This window comes from Nilaparvata lugens, unplaced genomic scaffold, assembly GCF_014356525.2.
Source record: "Nilaparvata lugens isolate BPH unplaced genomic scaffold, ASM1435652v1 scaffold4452, whole genome shotgun sequence".
Taxonomy (NCBI): Eukaryota; Metazoa; Arthropoda; class Insecta; order Hemiptera; family Delphacidae; genus Nilaparvata; species Nilaparvata lugens.
Window position 1 is genome coordinate 16,624 of NW_024090659.1, and position 12,060 is coordinate 28,683.

Below are 12,060 nucleotides of genomic sequence, written 5' to 3' on the forward strand. Positions count from 1 at the left end.
CTTCTTCTTAAATTTCTCAATTATACTGTGGTCACTGTCACATTCTAAATGAGTGTGACCTGGGATCAAAAATTTGTGACTTATTGTTTCCAAAGTAGGTGAATTTTGTAATGCCACCATACACATAATGCTGAAGTGGCTGTTACGGTTTTGCCCTCCACACGTATCACTATACATTGTTAAATGTTTAATATTAGGATCAAGGGACAATAAATATTTATAAATACAGGATGCAATTTCGTTACCACCCCTTGCAGCAACAGTTTCATTCCACATGAAACAATATGCTTGACCATCATCACAGTCATGGATGGTCAAATTGAATACCCATAACTGCCGTTTGTAAAAGCATAATGAGCTTTGAAGGTATGGCGTTGGAAGACACTGCTGTAGATCAAAGGTGATTGTTTTCTTTGTGGGATCAGTCCTAGATAGAGACCGATCATAAGCCTTAGCTTTATATGCTGCATCTGCAAGATCCTGATGAGAAGAGAGCTTTTCCTTGATTCCAATTTTATCATCATCAGTTCTACTCATATTTATCTCCATATGTAGTCGGTCACAGGTTTGACAAGTGTCTTTATTTGGAGACTTGATTGATAATTTCATTTCATGAAAAAGTTTGCTATAAATTTTTTCATTAACTGCATCTTTGCCACATTTTTTCTCATACTCCTCGTAGCACATGCCAATGGTGTAGTGTGGAGGCAGGTATTTTTTGGAAGAATCTTGTCGAGAATAATGGCTCTCATAAGATGGAATTGATTCCAGATGCTCACGGGCCAACTTCAGACGTTCTTCAGAAGTTTTGTTTCTCGGACTATGCATCCCCCGCATATCTTCATTTCCAATCATACCTGATATTGAAGCACGTTTCTTTCCTATTATGATCTCTAAAAATTTTTTGCTCTCATCAAATATTTGGCAGAAACACTTCTTGCATATTTCAACATCAGAACCATTTATCTGCACTCTATAACTTACTGTTACCTGTCGAAAATGATGCTTGTTAGGATCCAAAGTTCTAGGTCTATGACTCTCTGTTTCTTTCAGTGACATGAGACTTGCCAAGTATGCTGCTCTTTTTCTACTATCACCCAATCCCCAATAATCTTTGAACAATCCTTCCCTATACTGATCAACCTTTTCTTTGCACTTCATTCTACACCACTTCAATGGTGTAGACCTCCTAGCTGGTACTTTTTTGCCACTTTTTGTCACATACTCTTGTCCTCCATTTTTACATAGTTTTCTATCATCTCTCTTCTTTCGTGTGTCACCCTTAACAATACGTTTATTCCCTCGAGTTGAACGCTCTCTTTTTGAAGAATTTTGTTTCAAATTACCCACCTGTTTGTCTGAGCTATCATTGTTTGGAGAATAGTCAGGGTCCCTGTCAGAGTCATGATCTTCATTAGAAAAAATTATAGAATCATCTTCCACACATTGAACTTCAACTGAATCTTCCATAGTTGATACATAATCGTTGGGCTCTAATTGAATAAATGTTGTAGGCCTACTCCCTGATTCAGTAGAGCTTTGAAAAGGGTTGATGACTGGAACTGAGAATAATTCTTCATTTGGCTCCTGGCAAACAAAATTTTCATTCTCATATGATTGAGATGATACCAGAAATGAATACTCTTGTACTTCTTCTACTTCTACAACAGTAGCCAATCCGGTAGCAGCTTCACTCGATAAAGCATGAGCCATCTCATCTGCCCCCATTGATGAATTTACTGGCGAATTACATTTTAACTCAAATTGTTCATCTGATACCTGTACAAGTTCCTGACAAACTGTGTCCCTGAATATCTCCTCTGTTGCACAGGTCCAAGTAGATACTGGATGTAGAACTTGGAGAACTTTCTGGCGTAGCTTTTCAGGGGATGATGTTCCATGATGCCCTCTGCCTTGCTGATCTAGAACAAAAAAAGTGTAACTAAGTTAATATCACAGTAGGAATTATTTGCACTAAAGTAAAAAAAAACACATTACATGAATGAACAGGTTCTTATCAGTTTTATGGGCACCATTTAATACATATTTTTCTTCAATATCATAATCTTGATACTCTAGGCTTGGTTTTAATCAAGTCAGTAAGAGTTATTGTACATAAAACCAAATAAAATACAATATAGGATAGGCATAATATAATTTGGATATTATCATGATTATAGGTAGGGTTATTATCAATTTAACAGTAGGTGCAACTAGACTTGTGACACTAACACCTGACTACAAAAAATTTGGTCAAAAAAGTGTAAAAAATACAAAATACGATTATGCTTGGGTACTTACAGGATACATGTACATAGAAGTAGATTAGGTAGGCCTAGCGTTTATGAATAACTACTGGTTTTTGACAACATATCATAATATTATCATTGCTTAGCTTAACTGAAATGTACACATGAACTGAATGATGTATCAGTCAAATATCTTGTGTATCAAATGTATCAAATGTATATTATGTATCAAATGTATCTTGTGTAGCCTACAGCTACAGGATGCATACATAAGTTACAGGTGTAGCATTCATTAACTTACTATTTGCTTATAGCTTTTAAAGTTGTAGTGTAATCAAAAACAGAAGGATGAATCAGTCAGATACACTTGATATGGACCTGTGTAAATTATCTATTCCATGAAAGCATTGAAACAATGAATCATAATAGTCATCAGCCTCAACTCATTACGGTATTGTATCAGATAACTAAGTAGTTTATCCACATTATTGTGATGAACCTTTATCCTTGAATTGTAGATATTTTACCCAATAATAATTCCAAATAATATTAATAACAATATAACTTAGTTACTATGTTTGAAAATAAATTAGATATAGACAGTAGCCTATGACAGTATGTCATAGCAGTGTAGACATCCTGCTACTTAACCTAAAAAATCATAAATGAATAGCGTAAATATTGTCCTATAATATGAATAAGTTACATAGAATGATCATAAAATCATGATTATAATTTATAGTAATAAAATAAAATAATGATAATATAACTTACCATTCTTTGCTTGAAAGACGATATCTAATAACTTGTCTGCACGTGACATCTCGTCAAAACAATAATGAGGATGTGGCTGCAGGCTGAGAATTAAGGCGTTTAGTCTTGAGACTTTGGCTAGGATTACACAAACCGTAGTAGTGCATAAGGAGATAAGTCAATACGTTTTGAACTTGTCCCTTTTTACACATAAATCAGGAGCTTTCTCTGGTCATGTAAAAGGAGGTAAGTTATTTGCACTGACATAACCCCTTCTACATAACAGAATTATTTCAATATTCAGTTATCCCATAAGACACACTTTCTATTGTGAAGGCTGTGAATACAACATCTGACTTATAACTTTCTACACAGCTGAGGAATAGTCCTGTGAATGACTTGCCACAAAAACCCCATTTTCGGAAAAATGGGACTTATCCCCTTTTACATGCCGACCCACGAATTATTCCTCAATTTATTTCAACAATCATACGCAATAATAAATAGTCTATTTGAGTTCATCAAAATAAACAATAATTTACCTTGAGCAAAGTGATAAGAAACGTAGCCAAGAGCCATACTTTGCAACTGAAATTCAAATAAAATAATTTATAATGATAATACTCCTCTTTCTCTCTAATTAACTATTTCATTGAACGTTAAAATGTTAACTTAATCTGGACAAACAAATCATGGTTTTATGTGTCATAATTGGTATTTTCTTCATACAGAAATTGATCTATATTATTTCTTACTTACACCGACATTGTCCTTATTTCTATTTGTGAGCTTGTTGAGGTCCTCCTCACACCTGATAATATTAACAGGACCGCCGTCCTCGTACCTGACTTTGATTCGGCCCACTCGGTCGATCCACACATGTCGAAACCCATTCTCCCGTTGTATCATCTTGGCTCTGCCGAACAGCTTACGTCTCTCCGCCGTTATAGATTGGTTTATGTAGATTGGACTATTTCCCTGCATGTTGATATGTTGAGTTGAAAAGTCTCTACATTCTTTCCTCTTTTTGAGCAAGGCATCCTTATCTCCTCGACAGACAAAACGAACAATGATGCCGGGCGCGGTGTTGTCTCTTCTTCTGGGGAGGCGATGACATGCATCGATCGATCTGCGGTCCAGCTTCACATCCAATGCTTTCCCGATCTCCAGTATTCGACTCTGCACATCCTCGTTCTGCAACTCCGGAACACCGTATACTTCAAGGGTATTTCTCCGACCATATTGCTCCCGATCGTCATCTTTCATCTCCAATTCCCTAATTTTTCCGTTCAGAACTGAATTTTCATTTTGTAGTTCCCTAACAGTTCCTCTTAGTTTAGCAATTTCAGCAGCATTTTCATCCAAGGTCTTCCTACAAGCGGCTATATCAGATCCCAACTTTTCCAGCAACTCATCCTTAACCCGTGTTAATATACTATTTAATTGATCGACCGTTAGTGGATTATTGTCGGTACTTGAATTAGTGTTTGTTTTTGCCGGAGCACTGAGCTTGTTTACACCTGAGATAGATTTTACTGGAGTAGAGTCCGAATTGGCACGTTGGCGACGTAACTCACTTGAACATTTTTTACAAGTCCATGACTTTCCTGTGTCTTGAAATAATTCCAGATCATTGTCGGTGAGCTCAACACATACACCATGGAACACAATATTGCAGCTCGAACATTTTATTTTTGATTTTAATGCACGATTCATCTGCTGGTTACACACTCCGCAACTCATTTTTGTATGTCTAGTAGGATATGTTAAACAAATGATCACACTGCAAATTACTCACAACCAAAAAATAAAGTCTCAATATTTAAAATAACTAACCGAGTTGCGGCCATGCACTAAGATTCCCTAAAAGCTTAGAAACATCGTAATTCAGTAATAAACGTGAATCAATGAAAACGAAAGCTGATAAGCACAACCGATAAACGAACCTTTCGCCTCGAGCGCTGAACTACTACGCGAACTATTTCTAATTGAAAATAAGCTTTAAATTCGAGAAAATGTGATTATTCAATTGCAAATTATTGTTGATTCTATTAAATCATTCACTATGAAGAGATAGCAGACCTCATGTGTGTCTCCAGCGTTATTGCCCTGTCACCAGCTGGCTCAAATCTTTGAATAGTAGACTTGAGATGCGCGGGAACACTAGCGTCAGGTGATCAATTTTCATAACGGCAAGGAAAGTTGTGTGAGTGCGCCACACCAGATTTTTAACTTTTGATTCTTGTTTAAAATTATCATTTAAATTGTATTCGTCAAGATTATCCTTCAATGATTGAATGATGAATTTGAATAATTGGGATTGGATATTTTGTTAATTGAAATATTTCTACATAGTTAAAAACCGATTTGGAATAGTTGCGGAGCTAGATAAGGATAGCACTACCTGCTTTGTCGAATGATAGACAAGGATAGCAACACCAATGTTAATGAGATACTGCCATTATAACGTGGACCTCACTATATCACAGACTGGAGATTGATGGCCCCTGACGCAACATGGGAATAACCGAATCTCTCCTACTCAAAATACACAGAAATTGCAAATAGAAATCTTCCAGACTTCTGCTGGTGGAGAGAGCAAATACGAATGAGAAGAAAAGAAGGAGAAGAAGAAGAGGAGGAAGAAGGAGAAGGAGGAGGAGATGATGAAGAAGGGAGAGGAGGAGAAGAAGAAGAAGAAGAAGAAGAAGAAGAAGAAGAAGAAGAAGGAGAAGAAGAAGAAGAAGAAGAAGAAGAAGAAGAAGAAGACGATAAAGAAGAGAAGTGAAGAGGTCGTAGGTGTGATGAAGAATTAAAAATAGATTCACAGGAATAGTCTATTCGCATGATAGCAATATTGGTCAGTTCGATTCTCAGTCATCCGTTGCCATTTGACGAAACAAACTCTGGGTTCTATCATTAGTTAAGTGTAAGAGAGGGCCGGCTGCGCCCTAACTTCGCCCTCCTAGGTTTCAATTCAATTCAATTAGTGCAATCCAAATAAGTGTCCTTACTGTAGGCTATAGTGTGGTCCACGTTATAATGGCAGTGGATAGAGATAGAAGAATAGCGATTCCGATTCTCTGCATCAGTTAATTATATTTCTACACTGTCAAAAACATAATTGGCATTGGATGAAGAAGACTAAGAAATTGTCAAAAAACCACTGATTTATTGATAATTAGGAGGACCGGTTCCTAAGACCGGTTATTACACCATTGTCAATCTCTGATAAACTAAAACTAAATACAAGAGCAGCAGAATTTATACTAGTAGGCGAGTACTGCTATTGGTCGAGGGCATGAACGCCTGCCATTGGCCTAGCTAGACAGTCTCCTCCCACTCAACGGTGTGACAAGATGGTGGCTTAAGCAACAGAATCGCCATGATAATAGAATTTACTTTCAGTACAATAATTGTACGGCTTAAGCAACAGAATCGCCATGATAATAAAATTTACTTTCAGTAAAATAATTGTACTGGAAGTAAATTTTATTATCATGGCGATTCTGTTGCTTGAGTCACCATTTTGTCACACAGTTGAGTGGGAGGAGACTGTCTAGCTAGGCCAATGGCAGGCGTTCATGCCCTCGACCAATAGCAGTACTCGCCTACTAGTATAAATTCTGCTGCTCTTGTATTTAGTTTTAGTTAAACAGAAATTGACAATGGTGTAATAACCGAAACCGGTCTTTCTAATTATCAATAAATCAGTGGTTTTTTGACAATTTCTTGGTCTTTTTCATCCAATATGAATAATTACCACAATATCAACTTCTCAACTACACAAAAAACATAATTGGCATGGTTGTGGACCTAGAAAAGGATAGTACCACCGGCTTTGTCGAATGATAGACAAGGATAGCAAAACTAAAGTTGATCAAATACTGTCATTAGAACGTGGACCTCACTATAGTTATATAACAGTTGGAATTGAAATGGAATATGCGATGGAATATGCTGCAGATTATTCTTTAATTTATTACAACAATATGGGAGCACACGTGATTAACAATGTAGAATTAATAATTAATCAACAAAATAGTTCATCTTAATTATAGAAATTTATTATGAAATTATTGAAAAATATAATTTCTTGCTTAATAATAATATATAATTGATTCTCTATTTTAAACGGGAATGAACAGTTAATATCACATCAATAACCCTGTATCAGCTCTCGTCTATAGAAAGGCATTGACAAGACAGAGGATCGGCACCGTTGTTCTCCTTCTCCTATCTTTTATTATGTTAATTCATTATGTATATTATGTAAATTCATCCATAATTTTGCTGTATTGTAAGCTATTGTCTATAAGTGAATAAGCCAGTATATATTGTAATCTACATAAATACAGTACTCAATCAATCAATCAATCTTAAACAAGAATGAGCATTAATACTACATCAATAAACCTGTATCAGCTCTCGTCTTTAGAAAGGCATTGACAAGACAGAGGATCGGCAGCGTTGTTCTCCTATCTTTCTCCACTGCCATTATAACGTGGACCTCGCTATAGTATAAGAGTTTCCTCTGCCACCCAAATCAACAATAACCCATAATAGCCCATCTGCTACGATAAGAGGAATGACCGTTTTTCAATGGTGTTGAGAAAACATACAAGTGCTTCTAAGAGTGTCACGTTATTCTTTATATTTAAAATAACGATTAGCCTCCTGCTTGGCATCAGTCGGTAAAGCATGAGATTTAATATAATAGGGCGTGGTTTTCTAATAGTATTCAGTCTTAAAAAAAAATCTTGATAGGCCTAGATATGGGCTTCTCCAATAACTCTTGTAATTCAATAATAATAAATATATATATATAAATGATACTTATACTACAGAGATGAGGAATATAAAATAAATTGCACACCATGAAAATTTACACATATATTACATAAATAATGCAAAGATCAGTCGAGGCAAAAATATATATAGAGCGATAAAAAATATAATATAAAAATAGAACAATATTTGAAATCAATAAAAATATCACAGGCTAACTTTATATTCTAGATTTATGGCACGAATCATTACCATGTGCCTTTATCTTGAAATCATATGCAATCTTTGGCATGTAGCTGTGACATGTACTTGCTAATACTTGTCGGCTTGGATAATTCAATCATAAATATGTGCTCTAAGATCAGCTTGATAATTAGCCACTAATAATCCAAATATATCTATATATAAAAATCTCTAGTATTTAGTAGATTTATTTGTATCGAATATATATTTTTATCTCAGGGTGCAAGATTCGGCACCTGACGGAATAGGCAGAGCCATTCATCTAGCGAATTAGAACTATGATAAATTATCGCAAATTGTATTGCAAAAAATTAAATATTGTATGCATATGTTTTAATAGCCTAGATTTCGTACTTCTTTGATTAAATAGAAATTTCTAAAATATTGATCTATATATTTTCTTTCAATTAGATACCTTTAATACTAATTTTTACTTGCGCAAGTATTAATCTTATTAATTTCTTAATTTATAATAACCCTTTCGGCGAGCTAGCTTTGATCATCAGATTATTTCGAAGCACTAGGGCGCCCATCACTAAATTCAAATTTAAATCACTCACGTGTCGAAAATCTTCTTGTAAGCCGCCGATGTCGATCCAACTCCATGCGGTCTGGGAATATGGTAGCCGGAATCGTCTCCTCCAGGGGTTTATAAATTTAATAAAAATGAAAAATGACTTCTGCTTCACAATAGCATCACGAAGTCTTTTAAGAAATTTAATAATTTACTTTAACTTTAATTTTTACAAAATTATTAATAAGGTACTTCGCTCTAAAATATTTGGGGTCCTCTTATGGTGGCATCTGGCTGGCGAGTGCTGGTTCTTCCTTCTCAAGTTTTACAGATCCTCTTTCCGACTTTCAAATTAGCATAAAATTTAAATATCTCAATCCTCCGCCATTAAATTCAAATAGATCTTACAAAAAATGCCAAGATATTGCTTAGATTATATGATTAATAATTTCTTTGCATTCGAGCCATATTGATAACATAGATTACACCAACTTATAATACAAAAACTAGTACATTTATATAAATATATAGAAATATTTTTGAATCGGCCCACAGTTGCCGCCTATTAACTGCCGTTTTACTATTGGTGCCTGCAAATTTTATTAGGTATTCATGCGCCTGGTAACTCTTATTTCCTGAATACATTAAATTATTTTTATTTGGTTTTATATTTATGCTCTTTGCATGCTAGTTAATATTATATATATTAATATTAATTCCATGCTAACTAATAATTAGCCACGTGGACGGGTGTTTTCTCACATTGCACACCGTCTGAATGCAATAAAGCTCTGCCAAGGGTTTTTGGTCAGATTCTACTTCTTCGGTTTGATCGATCTCTAGGTCACCGATCTGTGAATACATCTATCTAACCTCAATCTTCAAATATTTTATAAATAATATATTTATGAGTAGTAAACTTTCTTCAAATCCTTTTTAGTTCTTGTACCATTAGCCAGAACAAGCTGACGCTATCTTATCTTGATTATTATCTGCTTGGCGATATTAGCCAATTACTTTATTTTTAGACCTATTACTATTTCTGTTAGGGCTTTTCATCTACCCAGATTTAAGATGTTACACACGCCCCTGGGTTTGAATTCAAAATATTTGAGAATCACAATGTTTTTAATGAAAACCCACCCTTCAAATACCCTGATATACACTATACTTTATTTATAAATTATACTCTCCTACTTCTATCACTTTTCGCAGTCATATTTGCTGCATCTCCTTTATACCTTTATCAAAACAATAACAAATTCTCCTCTTCAACACACATAAAATATCATAAATATAAATTTCTAAACGTACTCCTCCTGACACCATCTACAACACAGTAATTTTTGAATTCGCCGCTTGCAGGGCTGCCAACTTAACTACACACATTTCATAATTCTCATAAATGATTCCTTTTAGACAATAATTTCGATTCATAAACTTCTGGGCTTATATCTTATAGTATTTCTTAGGTCTTAATATAAATAATTTTCTATACATCAGGTACAATACTTTCTTTTGCTAATGGCTCTTTGGTTTTGGTAATTGGTATTCACTTTAAATCTTTTCAGGTAACAAACGTGGCATAATTAAAGTAATAAATATAAAAACATATAATAAATATATCGACATTAATAAATATAATAAATAACAATAATAAATAACTCTTTGGGTACAGTACTTCTTTTTATAAACATATGTTCAACAGATATTACATTCATTTGATTTGGGTGGCTTTGGTCAGCTGTTCGCTGTTCTACAATTCATAGTGTTTCATGTTACATCAGAATTTGCTATCGACTTTCATAACTAACCTAACTGCTCAATTTTTCTCTTAAAAAGGTAATTAACAAATTTTAATTTTATTATCCCCGCTTGTGTCCTTTTTTATCTGATGTATATAATTTAATTACATATTTAAAAATTGTTCTTTTCCTTATTGCAGGCTTCTAACGGCTGGAAGGAATTAAAACATTAATGTCCAATCATCATAATAAATCCATTTAACAACAACATACAATATTTGTCGTCTTATCCACAACACAGTCGTTTATTATATCACAGCCATGGTAATCCACACAATACAATAAATCAAAACACTAATTAGTTCTTTAATAATATATCTCTCCACAAATGATAGCCCGGTACTCCCATTTTATTAATATAAGTCCTTATTTCTTCCACTCTTATTAAACCGCTTTCCTTCTTCATTAATCCATCTTCCATTGCCTTGTTGCCCATGCATGATTCCGTAATAAACCTTTAGTACTCTGTTTTCATCCCTTTCTTTGATCCATTTTCCGTCACATAGCTGAATATCTCTCTTGAAGCGTATGTGCCGCGGATGCACGCCGTCGGTGATCTCTTCTGTCCTCCTTGGTGCCGTCCGGAATCCTCCTTGGCCTCTTGAAGCGTGCATGCGGCCGGTATGCGCGCGCGTGGTTCCTCCTTCGTCGCTTCTCCGCCTCCGGCCTTTCGGTGCATGTTCTTTTTGTCATGTAGTCCGTTCTCCTCGTCCTGATGCCGGTCGGGTGTCCTCGGGCGCCTCCGTCTCCGGGCCTTGCGGTGCATGCTCCTTTCATCCGGTATTCCGTCCTGCCTGGTGTCATCCTCTTGGTCCTCTATCCTGGGTTCATTGGGGTGCCTTGGTGGGGTCGAATGATGCATGGGTGCGGTGGCGGTCTCTTGATGCGCGAGTGTGACTTTCAAAGCGGGTAGTATGGTGGCGGTCTCTTGATGTGCGGGCTGCTCTACCTGCGGTGATGGATCGTCGGCGGGGAATACAAGCTCAAGAGGGTTTTATGTTTTCGGGCTGTTTAATTAACATGTTGAGCGGCGGTTTTTGGTGGTGATTTATCTTGTATTGACTTCTGTTTTCTAATATTTTCGGTAAACGTTCACAAAGGTGGTATATGAGGCTGTAGTATCTTTTATTTTTCTCTATCTATTTTTTCTGAGCTTGCGTGGGTTGTATCGGGGTTATCATGTATTCGTAATTTTTTAGCTGTAGTCTTCTCTGCGTTTGGTGTGTGGGTTATCTTGTGTCTTTTGTTTATTTGATCTGGAGCATGCTCTAATGTGTAGTTTGTACTTATTTGATGGTGGCGTTTGTAATTTTTTGTCGTAATTATTCTGAGTGTTATCATTATTTGTGTTAATCGATCACGGCCATAATAATAATTTCTTTCATAGGTTGTGCTGTGGATAATGGTTTGTTTGACGATTCTGAAAACTTCTATTAGTCCAGCTGTTATTTTGATTATGATTATTGCGGCGTTTAATTGAGGGGTAGATCGTGAGCATCATATGGTACTGATTCATAATTTTGGCTGTATACTGATTAAATTTTGAGTTATGTTGATTTGGTGCGTATCTCTGGTCTAACGGTGGGTTGATATGGCCATCACAGACTGTATCCATATAAATGATTATCAGCTGCTTACAATCAGTAATGTGGTGTGGCGAGTGCCATTCTAACTTGATACGTAGCTTCTTTAAATAATACTTGCTAAT

The 12,060-nt window shown here is 35.6% G+C and overlaps 2 protein-coding genes across 2 annotated transcripts; both read right to left on the reverse strand.

The window, feature by feature from the left end:
- Positions 1-1,650: 1,650 nt before the first annotated feature.
- Positions 1,651-3,448, reverse strand: LOC120355723 (the record flags this gene model as incomplete). The annotated part of the gene is made up of 2 exons (XM_039444375.1): positions 3,024-3,448; positions 1,651-1,922 (listed from the first exon to the last, which is right to left on the reverse strand). Coding segments are annotated over exons 1-2 (321 nt in total), but the record flags the coding sequence as incomplete, so codon positions are not given.
- A 298-nt stretch (positions 3,449-3,746) lies between these two features.
- LOC120355724 lies at positions 3,747-4,268 on the reverse strand. Its single transcript, XM_039444376.1, has one exon. The coding sequence runs from the start codon at positions 4,266-4,268 to the stop codon at positions 3,747-3,749; it is 522 nt and encodes a 173-aa protein (XP_039300310.1).
- Between the last annotated feature and the right edge of the window lie 7,792 nt (positions 4,269-12,060).